Here is a 17322-nt window from a genome sequence, read left to right as displayed (position 1 = left end):
GGCATACTTATACGTAGGCATATTTGTGCCCACGCTGGACCCTAAATGTAGCCTGAGCCATAAATGGTAAAGATAGGGTGCCCTGGTCAGGAATTTGGGTTGCTGCATTATGTTATGAGAAGGTATGAGAACTGCAACGCCCAAATGGGCTACTAACACTCCTTGGAATCTGTAAATCGCATGTCAGAGGAAAAATATAGCTGAAAATTATGTTTCTCACTTAATATTCTCTCTCTCTGAAACACAAACATACACATACCTACACATCCTGGGCTGCTCTCAGCAGAAGGCTGACATATTAAAATTTACTAATCTAAACCACCCCCAGAGATGATCTAAAGTAGCCTTCCTACGCATAACTAATGGGCACCTATCAAGAGACGGCTATTTCAGTACCATGATGACAGGCAATAAATCAAATAGCCAACATTGGCATTTTTTGGATGAAGGAAGCTTTTTATATAGGAGCTGGGGTCTTCCCTGCCCAGCTCCCCCGGGTCTTTGACAAAGACAAATGAAATATGTGATTTATTCATGTTTTTTCAATTCTGTTTTAAAAGGAATTGCATCATTGGGAATAAAGAAATGGCCTTATTGAAGTCACGGTAAGTGGTGTCATCGATTCCAACAGAACCAGGCTATTCCCCTCAAAGGGGAGAAATTGTCTGCTCATGTAAAAGGACACTTACCATATTTGGAAGTCTCATTTTTTGGCAAGTTAGCTCGAAGGATGAAGTTGTTCAAGCTGTTGAGATAGGCTGGAAGGCTGTGATAACCTTCAGGATTATACCACACCTGCAGAGAATTGAGAAATTGAAACAATTTGGGAGAGAAATTGTTACTGATAACATTTTGGTTTGTTCTGCTTGCACAAATTAATCATCCCATGGTCGGTATCTAAAGTCATAAGCTCTACAAGTTAATGTGCAATGATTAAAGCACATCAAGTACTGAAAGAGTATAAAAGCACATTTCACTTCCAGCACAAGCAGTCCCATCAGCTTCATTTGCCTTCTGGGAGAGAAGAAAGAAGCACTAGCTGGATATGTGACATAAAGCATACAGACATTTGTTTTCTTCTCTGTAATAAGCTGGTCAGATCCGATGAACACCAGTAGTGGAGTCTTCCCAAAGAAGAGCAGTCAAATGTCTAATATCCCTTGAAAGCCAGGGGGGGAAAGGTTACTTTTGGGCAGAAAATAGCCAGTTGTCACTTCCTCATTCAGCAACAGCCTTTCCCTCCCCACGATAACTTTTCTTACCTATATTGTGCTAAACCCTGAGGACTGAGGGGGGAAAAAAAATCAGATCCCAGGACATGTACTTTGGGGGAATTTACTATCCCCTACTTTAGGCACAACTCACAGCACCCAGGCTGGAGGTGTAAGTTACCTACCAAAGGACAGAGAGGTTAGGCTATCAAGGTTAGAGGCTTTAACACAGCCCCCAGCATCCACCTTTGCATATCCCCAAATCCTATGTGTGATTCAGGAGAATTTCATTCTCCTTGCCCTAGCACAGCAAGGACTAGAGTCTGCCCTGCTCTGAACACTACCAAGGTTTCCAGGTATTAAATCTGACACGTGATAAGCAAACAGCAATGTTTTCAGGTCTCAAACGAAGCTGTAAGATTGGAGCAGTGAAAATATCTGCAAATTCATTGAAACAGTAAACCCTGTGATTCCCTCTTGTTGGAGCCACCTCTGAAAACAAGACTGCTCTTGCAGGAATGCTCTCCTGGTAGCTGGGTTTTGCAATGAGCTCACAGGATCTTGTCAACTCTCTGGCATTTCCCTGCAGATTTTAGCCTGGGTGCTTTTAATGCTGATGCTTTACAACATTTTCACTGGGCAGAAACAGAGAAACAGGTATATCAGAATCCACCAGCCAGCCCTAGTTTAAGGTACATACATTCCTTCATGAGATAAAGGTGCTACTAATTGATCTTTTCACCCCTGGATAATAAAATTATGACAGCAGAAAAATTCTCTCCTGCTAGCAAGAGAAGTCAGACCAATAAAGAAGAATAGGGAAAAGAAAGGAAATGAATTGCAAGACTCTCCCACGCCAAGCTGCAGATTTCAGAGGGTTTTGCTTTATTTTCTGAAATAGCCCTGAATCCACCACCACTTCTCCTGGGTTCCATGCCTCCCGTGTGAGGACAAGCAGGTGGAGGTTAGTTACCTTAGTCAATGTTCTGTTGGGGGGCACTGGTTTGATATCAAACTGGAGATCTCTTGTCAAAGGCAGCCCGAAGCTCCAGCCACCATACCTGAGTGAAAACCAGAGGGAAATGCATTGCCACCCTCATTCAAAAGCTTTAATACCTTTGGTTGGTGCACACCACTGTCACCCCAGTTAATTCTAGCTTTACTTAAAAGAACTTATCCCAGTACCCAATGTGTGGCCAAGCCAACTTGACAGGAATATCAAAAGACTGTGCTGAAAGCCTCCACTTGAGAAACATTTTGGAGCCATGTGGACTCCAAACTTGCTCACCTACCACATTGGAATACAATGACAGCTTCTTACCCAGAAGAAGAGCAGCTCAGTTTAGATCTATGGCAGATGAACGTGTTCCTTGACAACCTTAATGGCAGGCTATTTTTGCCCCAAGACACGCTGCACAGCTGTGTTGCAGAGTCACACTAATAGCTCTAACAACCCCATGGTGCAAGAAAATGTCCAGCCTCTAATTTCACTGGAACGGATGCACTTTTTAAGTGAAGCACACCCTGAGACTCTGTAGAGAATCAAACTTGGAGGCAAGTCTCTCCTCGGGGTTTACTTCATGACAGACTGTGTCAGACTTTCCTCTTTTCAAGCATGTCTGAGTCAGAGAAAGACTTATCTGTGGATGCAACCATCAGTCTATGAGATGAAGGACGTGTTATCCCTAGGCTAACTCTGCTAAAACCCAGCAGAGCACCTACATAGACCTTTACCTCCATAATTGCAGGACATTCCACCTCTTTTCACCAGATGCAGAGGCACCCTTCTAAACCCCTACTGCTCTGTCACCACTTTGAGCCCAGTGGATGTGACACGTATCAAAGTCTGCTCCCAGTACAATTCAGAGAAGGACTGGAGATTTACGCCGTACCGTTTTTGCAGGAAGTCTTTGGTGGTTGCCAAAATGTAGGTCTCCACGTTGTGCCCTGTGACGTTGTAAAGTGTCCGTGTGGAGAAGGTCCTTCTGTGAGGGGGGGTGTAGTTTGTCTGTGGACACGTCTGAGCGGAGACAAACGAAAAAAGAAGTTAGTGTCCACGTTTTAACTGAAAACTAGCATATCTGGACAAGATTGAGAGCAGGCAACGGCAACATTCTGGTCCTGGGACTGATTCCTACAGGAGCTGATTATTTGCAGATCAGGATGCAAAGACACGCGGCCTACATCCCTGAACATACTTAGTGAGGTGCTCAAAAACAACCTTTGCTTAAATCTACACTTCAGTTCTACTGACAGCAGTGAGACCTTGAAATGCGCTTCACGCTATGCAGGAAGATTTTTGCTGAATTAAGGCTGATCCTACTTAGCAGAGCGTCAGAGCGACTGCACAGACAACAGCAGAGGGCAAAACAACCCACGGAGCAGAAAACATCGTGGTAACCTCAAACTCTCATCTTGCATTTCACAGCAGCTACACATTACATTTTTGCTTTACTGCCAGTCATTGGGAATATTTTCCAGAGCTTCAGATAAACCTTGGATTAGTCCTGAATATATCATTTAACATGCTGAGGGTCAAAGTCACATCATGATGTTGAAGTGTCCTACCAGACAGTTTGCTGGCTATTTCTTCCAACTCATCCATCACAAAAACCCTGGCCTCCCCCACTGTGTATCTGTTCATACCTTTGCATCAGAACACACAAAATAGCTCCCTACATGCTGAGGAACACCTCTGTGTAGAGGTGAAGATCAGCTTTGAACATTACCCTGACCTACTGGAGATACGATGCCAACACTTTTAATGATGTGAAATTAAGTGTCTGTCCAGAAACTCCCATAAAATAGCTGCATTTTAAGGAATGAATAGGAAACATTCAACCAACTACATGCTTTATCTTACAAATGTCACCATGTTGCACCTTGAATTTGATTTCCCACCAGAAAAAAGCTGAAGATAGGTGAAGAGCACTGGAAGGAGGTGAGCTCAACTTCAAACTGGACTGTAAAACTGTAACATCATTGGGGGGGAATTTGCCTTTTCCCCATGTGCATATAAAGACACGAAGCCCAGCAGTGCCCACATCTAGTTCTGTATGTACCACCATAATGCAAATAACGAATGTGATTAATCATTACTATTTATAAGAAGGAGCAGAATAAAAGCAGATGGATCTAGACTTTGCGTAAAGTTAAATTCTGAAGAGCAAACAGCAATAATAGCTGTGCTTTCATATAATGACAGTGCTTGTATAAAAGGCAATTTTCCTCTTGAATACGTTTCACCTCTGCTAAATGGACAATCATACAACATTCAAAAGCACCGTTAAACCTTTTCCCACTGTGAGGAAGAAGGCAGATAAATTAGCATGCGAATCTTCTGAGGATGGTGTTTTCCTTTCCTGTCCCCAAACTGGTGCAGACAGTGGTTAACCAGTGTACAAAATCAACAAGGCCAAAAAGAGAGAGGAGGAATCTGAACACTGAGTCCCCCTTAGTAGCCTTCCCCCCCAGATACCCCCCCAAACTCCCTCTCTTTTGGATTTATTTAAATTACCTGGATGCCATCTGTGCAGTTGCAGGCAGAATACTTAGTTGTGGGGTTTCCACTGATAATCCACGGGCCAAGCATGTCCTCATTTAAACACTGCCTGAAAATGAACACATTTTCCTCTGAGGTTCTCTGCGCTCAGGTGTGCAAACGATGCTAATTGCTGTCATGTTTAATGACAGCAAGGATGGCAGCGAGCAGCTTCAGCAGAAAAGCAGACCTTCTTGTCAGCTCCGGGTGCTTCAGGGAATACCCCATCCTCCCCCTGCCTTTAGTGCCTGTGGGCAGAGAGCCCTTGCTACCGCTCTCTGCGCCCAGATTTGTTTGGCTGATTAAAAGGAACCCCGACACCACTTCATTCCCCTGGTAGACAGTGGAAGGAGGCAGCACGCAGAGGCCAAAATCATTTTAGAATGTAGAAATAAGGGCTACTGCCACCCCAATAACTGGGGAGCCCTGGGGTGGACTGCATTGAGTAGGGAGTCACTGTAACTACTCAGCAGAAATATCTGCCTGCAGATATGGGGCATGCATGAGGATGCAAGCCCACCCAGGATTTTACTGCCAATTCCTTGAAAATTTCTCTGCAGAGCCCAGAACAAACCACCCCTCATGGCACAGCATTTAGATACAGGTAACAAAAGCTATGCTAAGAACATTGCAGGTGGGATCAATGTTATAGCTGGGGTTTCTGAGGAGAGAAGGACTACTTCCTAGAGTCAAGAATTGTTTGCTCTCGTCCTGCCACCACCAAAGCAGCTCCCTTACTACTCAAAGTAATAAAGAAGTCCACTTGAGGTGGTGAATACTCCTTGAGGCAAGCAAAGAACACCAGTGTCAAGGCTCTGGGGCTGTGTGGAAGTCCCAGTCTCAGCCTTTTAAAGCTCAGTATAGTTTTCCCATCTTCAAGAACATCTAAAGTTCTGATGGTGGGAGATGCAAGCTTTTCCTCCAAGTTGCAAGGGAGCCATGCAGGCTCTCAAGTCTCAGCCTTTTAAAGCTCAGTATAGTTTCCCATCTTCAAGAATATCTACAGTTCTGATGGTGGGAGCTCCAAGCCACACGGGAGCCACACAGGCTCTTGGCAGGGCTGAGCTCTGCTTCACACCAGTCACAACAGCACAGCTCCCTGCTCAGCACTGACTTCCATCCCACCAGTTCAAGCCTGCGAGCGGCACGAGCTTGTGCCTGCCCGGCAAAGGCCAGTCGGGCACCTCCTAATGAGCTGAGAGAGCCTGCAAGTCAATCTGAAGAGAGGCAGGAGAGGGGTTTTGTTTTCTCTGCATGTGGCACCAATGTATGAAAATTCTGCAGATGACCAAAGGTGGTCATTAAGATCTAACGGCTAATAGCGCTATGTCGATTCTCTTGCGGATTCAGAATTCAAATGGAAGAAAAGCAAGAACTACTTACGAATTGCTTTCATTCATGCACGTGTTATCCGTCCCAGGGAAAGCAAGCATGGAAGCAACTAAAGCATCTGTGGTTTCATTAAAATTCCTAAGATTTAACAAAGAAAAGAAAAAAGAAAAACGAAAAGTGTTCAAGCTGCTTCCACTACCAGACAAAAACTGGGTCCGAATGAAACAGGATTTATTTAAGATGCTAAATAAATGGTTATTCGTGGTGCTAGCCCTGCAAACCACTTAAGGACATGCAGTACATAAGGGCAGTCACACAGGTTTAAAAGGACTGCGCATCGCTTAGAGCTGCCCAGCTACTCCAGTCATTTGCTGTCTCTAGAGCTAAGCAAGACACGATGAACTTTCGGACAATCAAGATTCTGTTTTCCAGGGAAAAGGCATCTACTGCAATTTTCAGGCACTACTTCCAGTCTCGGCTCAGTCAGCTCTCTCATTTTTGAAGTCCATTTGTGTTTGGTCCAGTCTCGGCTCAGTCAGCTCTCTCATTTGTGAAGTCCATTTGTTGGTTTTTTTTTTTTTGTTTTGGTTTTTCAATAAGATGCTTTTTGCTTCTGGCCCAGCTCTCTAGCAAAGACCCATCAGGAGAAGCAGATGACATTAGAAATAGAGGACTCAGATATGCAGTTCTGGCTCATTCCTCATCTAGCAGGACTGGAGTGGAAAGGCTTGAGCAATCCTGGGAAAAAACACCTAAGAGCAGATGTGTGCTTGCTTGCTTGAGACCTAAATTTTATATTTCTCACTTAAAGCTGAGAACCACTGGAGAAAGACAGCAGTTCACATCATGGAAATCGGAATGATATAAGTTATAATCATTTTTATAACAAGATTTTTAAGCACAATGAAATAATTCAGTGGTGACATCTTAATCTCACTGAAAAAGTGCATCCCCTTCAAATGGCTGCATGCCTGGGACTGGTGGGGCCTGGGCAGGAGAGGACAATGCAGACAGATCGCCGTGGTGACATCTTAATCTCACTGAAAAAGTGTGTCCCCTTCACATGGCTGCATGCCTGGGACTGGTGGGGGACAGTTCACTAGATGGATAGAATCTGATCCCAGAGTTGTAATGTTGGAGACAACTGATGTCCATCTCACTTTGGGGGAAGAGTATATATATATTAAGAAAATCCCTTTGGGGCAGTATGGTTCCTCACAGGAGGACTCCAATGGCAAACAGAAAGAGTATTCCTTACGTTTCACAGTTAATTCCAACTCAGAGGTTGTTTTTCTAAAGCTTTCTGATCGCTGGTCTGAGCCAAGCCATCCCCCCAAGAGACCTCTTAGGAACAGGATTTCTATATGTTATCTGCATAACAGCTACACAGATAAACCAGCTACATATTATATGCATAATACTTTTCCACTGGGTCTGCTTAGAAATTATCCTGATGGTAAACTGGCTCTTTATAAACAAAGAGGTTTAAGGATTGCAAAGAACACCACTCACCCAAAGAAGTCTGCCTGGTCGGATGTGCCATACAGAGAGGGGGAAAGAATCAGCTCAGGATATTCAGTCTCCTTAGTTCTCAGTGTCCCCAGTCCCATCGCAGCCATGACAAAGAGGACTGGGAGGATGACCTGAGCAATGAAGCCTCTGACATCCCGCCGGGTATGGTGGAACCTCTTAATGAACAGAGCTGAGGTCTTCTTGAGCAGCAACGGCAAACCCTGCAGGCTTTTCGATCTAATCAGGAGCTGATCTGGTTACAAAAGAAAAAAACAATCCATGTTTTGTCATGGATCAGTATTTGTGAAATGCTTTTGAGTCTTAAGCTCATATAACACCACTTACTGCTTAATTTCAAACACATACATCTAGTGAAATCATTTTGAGATCTTGCAAGAAGAATACAGGCTTCTAGATGCAACAAGTTATCTACGTCCTACCTACCCAGCTGCAAATTACAGGGAAAAGGTATTACTCTTTTGTATTTGTAAACTAAAAATTTTCATAATTGAGAAAGCAGGTCCTCAGGCAAATCAATAAGAGAATTCATTCTGAAACAAGAAAAGCAGTCACGCAAATGAATTGATCATTGCATGGACAGGGTTGTGATATACTAAAAGCAAAGCCAAACCCTCTGCAACCTATTCCTCTTTTTGAAATATTAACCTATATAACACAAGATGAAGCAAATCCTTTTCAGTGCTGTCATTAGGGGTGACACAAACCCCTACACTCTACACATAAGAGTTACTGTTTACAGTAACATGTATAGTACAGACCAGCTTTGAGAAATGAGTATGGAAATAGAATCATAGAATCATCAAGGTTGGAAAGGACCTTTAAGGTCATCTAGTCTAACCACCAACCTAGCTCTGATAAAGAAAAACAAAACCCACAAAAAACCACATCACTAAACCATGTCTCTAAGCACTATGTCAACACATCTTTTGAACACCTCCAGGGATGGTGCCTCAACCACTTCCCTGGGCAGCCCATTCCAAGGCTTGATAACCCTTTCCATGTAAAATTCTGTCCTAATATCCAATCTGAACCTCCCCTGGTACAACTTGAGGCTATTTCCTCTTGTCCTAAATACCTGTGTGTTGTCCCTCATCTGCTTCCCTAACTATAAATGGTATATTCATAAGTAAAACCGTGTTTCCACTCTGTGGGAAAGGTTGTTCAGCCACGTATTCACTCATTTTTGGGCCACGTCACCTTTTGCAGCTCTCAAACCCTCAGGGATACTGGTGTAGCTTCACTGTTTTCTGAACATGAATTTATCCCACTGTCTGGCCCTTTGAGCTGTTTGACCGAACTCCAACTGCTGGGACACAGCCACAAGCAGAGAAGGACCCACCTCAGGGCTGTGTTGCTTCTGCAGCAGGCTAAGGAGATTCCAGAAAGTTTCTCTCCAATTCTATTAGTTATGTAGAAATAATCCTCTACAGCAATTACTTTCAGAGGTATACATTTGCTCTTTCACCCACATGTAGTATTTTGATTAGATTAAAATCTGGATCAATTTAAAGGAAGGCAGATGCAAACAGAACCCCTCTTTAATTTATTCTGTGATTCAGACTTTTCCAAACCAGTGGATCTAAACAACTGTTGAGTGTCGTACTTCTAGTGATTTATTGGTTTTGTGATTCCTGGTTGGCTGAAACGTGGTTTTCAACAAAGAAAGAGGACAGGGAGCTCAAATCAGTCCATCTGTCACCGTCTGCATCTGCGACAAATCTGGAATAAAACCTGGAGATAATTTACCATCTCTTTCTGTGAAGGTATCCGTGCTCATAGACGTCTCCTCAGTGCCACTTTGACCACTGGCTCCAGGCAGCTGTTGAGGCAGTTCAGCATCTTCTTGCTGGTCCCTCCCTAGCTCTTTTGTGAGATTGAGAAACACCTAGAAAGCAAGGAAATACGAAGGAAAATTGGTCCAAATGACTCAATTTGCCAAAACAATAATCAGAATCCACTCTCCTACTTTGTAGCTGTAGTTGGTGTATCAATTGTGAATTACAGTCCTCTTTCTGTTCTTTTTGTGCTCTGCAAGAGAAATTAACTTTTTTTTCCCCAGTATAAAATTACCGCTGCCCGGCTCCCTGTCACGTCCTGTCTCTCTCCTGCTGCAGCAGTGGATCCTTCAACCTTTCCAGCTTCCCTTTGGACCTATCTTGTCCTCGTACCACCTGCTACGTGACTGAGTAGGTGTAAACAGAGCTGCATTTCAGGTCAGACCCTGCATAACTCTACTCCCTCCACACCCACAGCCAGAGCAGCGCACGGGCAGCTCTCCCTGCATGCCACCTTAAAAGCAAGCAAGGATTTCCAAGCAGAAAGGCAAAAAAATCTCCCTCCCTCCCTTCTGCAACACGAAGACCATCACTGCTCATCATGTAAAGTTACTTTTTGTTTCTGACGCAACTAAATGTTTGTGTTTATTTGACCAGAGGTTCCCCATGGGCAGGAAGGTGCATGAGATGCACAGGTGACTCATTCACACAATACAGCCCCCACAATGAAGTTTATCACTTGGACAGTTTGCTAACTCCCTGCCTGCTGACTGCAGCTTTGACAAACCCAGATTTGTGGAGGGCGGGAGAAGAGTTCAAAGAGAAACACATCGTTGCCCTCTCTCCTTAGTCCAACTCCAGCATCTCATTTTCTGGGTAAAATGCCAGAAAGCAAGGTGAGACAGCTTTGTGTATCAGTATGGAATCATAGAATGGTTTGGGTTGGAAGGGACCTCAAAGATCATCCAGTTCCAACCCCCCTGCCATGGGCAGGGACACCTCCCACCAGAGCAGGTTGCTCAAGGCCCCATCCAGCCTGGCCTTGAACACTTCCAGGGATGGGGCATCCACAACTTCCCTGGGCAACCTGTTCCAGTGCCTCACCACCCTCATAGTAAACAATTTCTTCCTGATATCTAATCTGAATCTTTTAAATTCCAATTTAAAACCGTTTCCCCTTGGATTTTTGAATACAGCTACACACTCACACGTTTGTATGTGTAACACAGTGAACAATCAAACAACTTTTCCCCCCTGCCTGCAACTCTCACATGGAAAACATGCCACCATCTAGCACAGGAAGCAGAGCTACGCAGGGCTGTGAAGTGAATCTCCATAACACTTCATTACATTGAGCAGAACCTGAGCTCATACCTCTTCCACAGTTGTGTTTGAAATCCCGTAGCAACCAAGGTTGAGATCGCTCAAGCTGGTATCGAGGGCTCTGAGGAGCGCCTGGTAGGCCCCAGAGACTGTGGACTTGAAGGGGGGAAGCACATACACCAGCTCTCCACCAATATCCTCCTTGAGATAAGCCTCCGGCAGGTGGGACTGGATCAAGGAGGTCACTGCTGTGGTATCACACTCCTCTATCATGTTCTGAAGAAGGAAGAAAACACCGTGGTCACCGAAGACCGCGAGGTCAGACTTCCTACCACAGGATTTAGCCCAAATCCTGTCCCATAGAACAATAAGTAGGTGGTGTCAGTCCAGAGATGCAACATCTCAGATTAAATATGAAAAGCAGATGAAAGTGGGTTTCTGGCCCTTCAAGAGGCTGGGGTGTGCCCATCTTGGTCCATCCAAGACTTCGCTGGGCTCCATCTGTCTACAGAGATACTGGGGCTGGGCTGAATTGACCACATTGCACGAGATGGAGGGGTTGTAGTGGAACAGACAAAAAGCCTAACCATAAGAGAGAGGTCACTGCTGTGGTATCACACTCCTCTATCATGTTCTGAAGAAGAAAGAAAACACTCTGGTCACCGAAGACCGCGAGGTCAAACTTCCTACCACAGGATTTAGCCCAAATCCTGTCCCATAGAACAGTAAGTAGTGTCAGTCCAGAAATGCAACATTTCAGATTAAATATCAAAAGCAGATGAAAGTGGGTTTCTGGCCCTTCAAGAGGCTGGGGTGTGCCCATCTTGGTCCATCCAAGACTTCGCTGGGCTCCATCTGTCTACAGAGATACTGGGGCTGGGCTTCTGAAGAAGGAAGAAAACACCGTGGTCACCGAAGACCGCGAGGTCAGACTTCCTACCACAGGATTTAGCCCAAATCCTGTCCCATAGAACAATAAGTAGGTGGTGTCAGTCCAGAGATGCAACATCTCAGATTAAATATGAAAAGCAGATGAAAGTGGGTTTCTGGCCCTTCAAGAGGCTGTGGTGTGCCCATCTTGGTCCATCCAAGACCTCGCTGGGCTCCATCTGTCTACAGAGATACTCGGGCTGGGCTGAATTGACCACATTGCACGAGATGGAGGGGTTGTAGTGGAACAGACAAAAAGCCTAACCATAAGAGAGCTGACACATGAACTCAGCTGCCAGCACAAATACACTCTTTTCCCATGAAAAAATAGGGCCTGCGCTGTAATAAATACATGCTTTCAAGGGCAGAAGTTCCCTCTCCTTGGAAGAAGAATATTTTTCCTCAGGCCAGCTACCATCGATGGACTCTTCCCATCTGCTTTATTTCTCCCTCTGCTTCAGGGAAGTGGTGGCCACACATCTGGATCCTCAATAGTTCTTTGGTACCACCACGGTCCTTGGATCTGCCACTCAGCTCCTGCCGATATAGCCATAAGTGCCTGCATCCCTGAACAAGCCTTGATGGCCCCCTCAGAGATGAAGCTGCTGAGAGCTCCAGCTCAGCTTCCTGCTGGCTCCCAGACAGGCAAATCTCTGCCCCCAAGAGTGCCTGCTGTGGTGACCATGCTCATGGGACACAAAAGGAAGCTAAGGTCCAGCAGGGAAGGGAGGATAAAAAGGACTGCATCATGCACCTAGGATACAGAAGGCACAAGTTCAGACCTCTGCCTTGTCTACTAATGCCGCAAGACTTTGTGTCAAGGGGCTGAAGCTAAGACTCCTTTGTTTCAGTGAGCTCTTCACATAGTTTCCTTCAGAAAGACAGCCTTATTTACTAAAAAAAAAAGAGCATGTGAATACCAACACAGGACAGGCAGAGCGAGCTGCAGAGCAGAGTGCACTGTAACCCAGGTATCTCAATGGTTGGGGCATACGAAAAAATGATCTTACTGGCAGCCCAAGGAAACAATCTAGCACATTCTTGAACCTGTGTGGCCAAAACCAAGGGATTCAACCCAAAACACATCCCAGTTTCCCTCAGGCATAAAGTGGTCGCATAAAGAAGTTATTCCATGCAAGTGAATTTATACTGCAACACCCATCCCACTGCAGGTGCCCAAGACTGAGAAGAAGGTTCTGCAGCATGTTTAATTCCTGTGGGACACTATAGCTTGCCTTCTTCCTTCCTGTCATAGGACTGACCCAGTTTCCCATCTAGGATGCTGAAAATTCAGGACCAACTCAGACACAAACCTTCTTTTTGGTGAGTGTCAGGTGGTATCCATCACCAAACGTTTCCTTGAGATAGAACGGTGAACCACAACATTTGAGCCCTCCATGCTCTAGGAAGGCAATTCGGTCGCTCAGAACTTCTGCTTCATCCAAGTGATGTGTTGAGAGAATGATGGTTCTGCCTGCAAAATACAAAGCTGATGTCAGCCACCACAGAACAAACACCCATGACTCCATGAGATAGGTGAAAGCTATGCTGAATGAGGAGACAGAGTATCAGGTGAAAAATCAACGATCCTTTTTGTAATTATTAGTGAAATTGGATGAAAGGCAACATTAGTGAGAAGCTGAAAGTTACTGTATTGTAAATTGTGTATTAAGGTAAAGTTACTTTTAAATTTACACTGAATTTACAGAAACCAACCAGGATGCACCCAGAAGACCTGCAAAATTCCAGTCTCTGTGGTCCCCAAAACCCACAGTTCAAAGCCACTGATACCATATTTGCAAAAGTGACACGGATCACCTTTGCCACTGGGCAGCATCTCATCTCATCACGGTACCTTTTTTATTCTTGGAGATGATTTCCCAAATACTTCTCCGAGAGCATGGATCCACTCCTGTGGTTGGTTCATCTAGTATCACCACCCTTGATCCACCCAGGAGAGCAATAGCTATAGATAACTTCCTCTTCATCCCCCCAGACAGGGAGCCAGCTAGCTTGTGACGATGGCTGTACAGTCCAGTCTCCTTCAAAGTCCTTGAAAACAAAGCAAAAACAACCCCCAAAGGTTGTCCTTCAGCCACCATTTAGAAGCAGGGAATCTGAAAACGCCCCAAAAAAAACATAACTGCAAATGAAAAATTGCTCAAGTATGGACTGCTCTACTGAGTGGTCACAGTGCAGGGAAATGATTCACCCTGTAGCTCAGTCACTGGGATTTTAATTTAAAACATTTTTTTTAGGATGTTTTCAAAGTTTCCATCTGACAAGTCAAGGTTAAAGGCTCAACCTCATCAACTGAGAACACCAAGATCCAAACTTCCTGGAATGTTCTGACTGCTTCACTTCTCTGCAGAAACAATAAAGCCGACATCATCTTTCTGACTGGTTGATTAAATCTCTTTCTGTGGGAAATGGTAAAGCAGCAAGGACTAGACCCTTAGGCCTATAAATTCATTTCCAAAGGATTGCCACAGAAGCTCGTGAACCCCTTGGAGAAGAGATGTTGTTTTCTTACAGATACTGATATCAACACTCAATATACTCCTCTAGTCCGACTAAGGTGTTAATTGAACTCTACACTGGGTCTGCAACAGTCCTCAAAACCATTCATTTGAGCTTTGCAGTGGCAATGGCACCAGAACACAACAATTTTTACAGCCCCCTCTCCCTTCTCCAATCCTGCTGTTTTCTTACCTCTTCACTTCTTGGTAGAGCTCCTGTTTACTCCAGTGAGGGACTTTGATGTACCCATAGAGCAGTAGGTGTTCCTTCGTGGTGAGGTAGTTAAAAAGCACGTTGTGCTGCATACACACACCCATGTTCTTCCTGATAACCTCCTGGTCAGTCCTGATGTCTTTGCCATACACAAAGATAGTACCTGATGACGTGGGGAACAACCCGGTCAAAATAGATCTGAAAGGGAAACATAAATAGAAAAGGAAGTTAGAAAAAGGGGAAAGCCTTAAGTAATTTTTTGTACATATTACCACTTTAAAAGTTTCCTTACATCACTCCCACACTTCTTCCAGCCTAAGGCCACTGAGCACTGCTGTCTCTGCTGTCTGTCCATGCTTTGGCAGAGCAGTAGCTAATTAACATCAAAGGACATCCCCTTACCCCTCTGCAGGAACATGAGGGCAAGTACCAAGCTCACACACTGAACTCTGGCTGCTTTTCTCATGTACTTTTATCCTCTTCAGCCTTCCCCCCCCCTCCTTAAGTCAGACCACTGCATACCCCATACATCAATACTCATGAATGCCCTCCACTTCCAATTTAATCACTGGGAATTCACATAATGCAGTTACTTTTCATTCTTTGAGGTTGATCTGCAGGATCCAGACAGCCTCATATTGCTAACCACAACAGAGACTGAAAACCACATCTTCATCTTACTAACCACATCAGTGCATGGAAACCTGATTTCACTGCCATTATTAAAAAAAAAAGAGATGGGAGAGGACTTCCAGACAAAACATCTCACAGTGGGCAGCACTTTCATCTAGTTCAAGCAAATAACTATCTACCTAGCAATACCCAACAGACCTAAGTCAAACACCCTCTGCTCAGAGTAACTGTTTGCACATTATTGGTCATTTTTGGTGCTGTCCTGCAGGGACTAAAGGGAGAAGATGTGTCTCAGACTGTCTTGCACCTTCCCAGAGCTTCTCTCTCTTCTGGGACTTTTAACCATCGTTAAAAAGGAAAGAAGTAACCCGTGACCTTACTCAGGATTTGAAGCCTGCACTGAGGTTCAAGAAGCTATTATAGTTTTCTGCGTATCACCATTGCCTACCCTTTGCAAACAAGATATGAGATGAATTGATAATAAGCTGAGATGAAGCACACATCTGTCTTAGTGTTTTTTGGCTCTTCTGAGGCTTCTATTTATCATCTTAATGTTGCTTTCAGAGCGAGGCACATATATATCAGCGGAGAAATCAAGTTCTACAAGTCTGTTTTACTGCTGTTATCTAATAACTCAAATAATAATTTATAAATGGCGAGGTGGGAAGGGCTGAAAGGCCAATGTATTAACCCACTGCCGTCCCAGCCCAGCCAACACATGAGTTTGTACAGCTGAAATACACCTTTATTAAGCTTTCCTGCTAATATCACTTCAGCTTCGGTGTGTGCACAAGCTACCCACAGCTCTCAGAACAACCTCACCCCAGGCACCAAAGTGCCATGGAACAAAATGCTAGAGCAGCTGCTGGGCTCTGTATTTCAGGTATCCTACTAGATTAAAAAGCATGTTCCTAAGCAGAAAAAAAAAAACTTCCATTCTAATAGATGAAGGGATGCTGAGGTCATCCACGAGCAAGATAAAACTACTAGAAAGATTTAGCCTAATAAATCATCTTATATTCAGTCTCCTAACACTGCACAGCCCCACTTGGTCTCTTGTTCACCCAATCATGCCCCACAGTATGAAAAAAAACAAACCAAACCAAACAGCTTTTAAGGATACGCACATGGTCGTAGTTTTCCCAGCTCCGTTGTGGCCCAGCAGGGAAGTGATGTTCCCTTCATAGAAGTTGAGGTTGAGGTTGTTCACTGCAGCTTTGGATCCATAAACCTTCGTTATGCCATGGAGGGAGACTCCCAAGGTGAGATCTGTGGGCTCTGGTTCCAGGTGAGGAGGGGGGGCACCTTTGAAGGGTCAGAGGACAGTTACTGCAGGTCTGTGCTGCTTTGTTCACCTCAGAAATAAGCAGGGCTTTTAAAGAACAAAATACAGCAAAAGTAGGTGCCTTTCAACTAGGAATGTAGAGAAGAGTTCACAGGATCTGTATCATTTTGAGCCCTCTGGGATTTCTCCTTTTTACTTCTGCAGCTTCTAATAACTCCTGACAATCAGCATTAATTACTTTGGAAAAGGTACCATATTTAGACGTTTCCGAGCACTTAATTTATACTAAGCAAGCACAGAAAATTAGAGTACATACAGTAAAACTACTGAGTTATTTTCCGTTAGGTAGAATCAGCAAGCTTTTATGTGTGATCTCACAATATTTCACAGGCTAAATATTTAAAGAGATGAACAAAGAGGCACACATCCCTTTTGCCAAGTGGAAACCTGCATTTGCTTGCCCAAACAAAAGCGTACTTCTACACAGAGCACTGTAGACTGAGGTATATGCATCTAAGGTAACTGCCAAACTACAACATACACAAATATGCAAGTGAAAACCAGTACTGGATTTCCACATCAAATAGGAACAACAAGTACAATTAAAAAGCTAAATCTCCACATATGTAACAGCTTCCATTTTCTCCTGTGCTACAAAAGAAGGATTCAATAGAGACATGTGCTTTCTGAGCACGGTGCCCCTTCGCAAATTTGGCTTCTTTTACCCAAAACGTAAGTATTCACATACATATCTTGTTGTTGAGGGTCGCTTCTTTCCTTAACATCAACTTGGTGAAGAGAAGGCCTCCTCGTTTCTCATTCCAGAAGGGGAGGTAACTGTTGTATTCGATCCAGTAAGATGGAAGCAAGGGGAAATACCAGGGAGCAGCCATGCCGTATCTACCTGCAAGGAGAAGAGGAATCTGTCTGTTTCTGAGTAACTGTCACTACTGAGGTGCACTCAAAATAGCAAAAATAAACACTGAAATCTTTCCCCTCTTGATGTGCTCATGTACTAGTGACACT

General features: G+C 44.3%; 1 protein-coding gene across 1 annotated transcript in view; it reads right to left on the bottom strand.

The window, feature by feature from the left end:
• The window catches only part of ABCA12 (ATP binding cassette subfamily A member 12), a 90008-nt gene that overhangs the window by 18407 nt on the left and 54279 nt on the right, over positions 1–17322 (bottom strand). Inside the window, exons 28-40 of the mRNA XM_014951949.1 lie at positions 17045–17200; positions 16139–16316; positions 14358–14576; positions 13501–13697; positions 12959–13119; positions 10767–10991; positions 9364–9502; positions 7597–7849; positions 6136–6222; positions 4729–4822; positions 3104–3231; positions 2185–2272; positions 690–795 (exon numbers count right to left, since the gene is read on the bottom strand). Coding sequence (XP_014807435.1) covers positions 690–795; positions 2185–2272; positions 3104–3231; positions 4729–4822; positions 6136–6222; positions 7597–7849; positions 9364–9502; positions 10767–10991; positions 12959–13119; positions 13501–13697; positions 14358–14576; positions 16139–16316; positions 17045–17200 — 2031 coding nt within the window. The remainder of the gene's footprint in view (positions 1–689; positions 796–2184; positions 2273–3103; positions 3232–4728; positions 4823–6135; positions 6223–7596; positions 7850–9363; positions 9503–10766; positions 10992–12958; positions 13120–13500; positions 13698–14357; positions 14577–16138; positions 16317–17044; positions 17201–17322) is intronic.

This window comes from Calidris pugnax, unplaced genomic scaffold (assembly GCF_001431845.1).
Source record: "Calidris pugnax isolate Ruff unplaced genomic scaffold, ASM143184v1 scaffold179, whole genome shotgun sequence".
NCBI classification, from domain to species: domain Eukaryota; kingdom Metazoa; phylum Chordata; class Aves; order Charadriiformes; family Scolopacidae; genus Calidris; species Calidris pugnax.
This window is presented reverse-complemented; position numbering and strand designations above follow the sequence as displayed.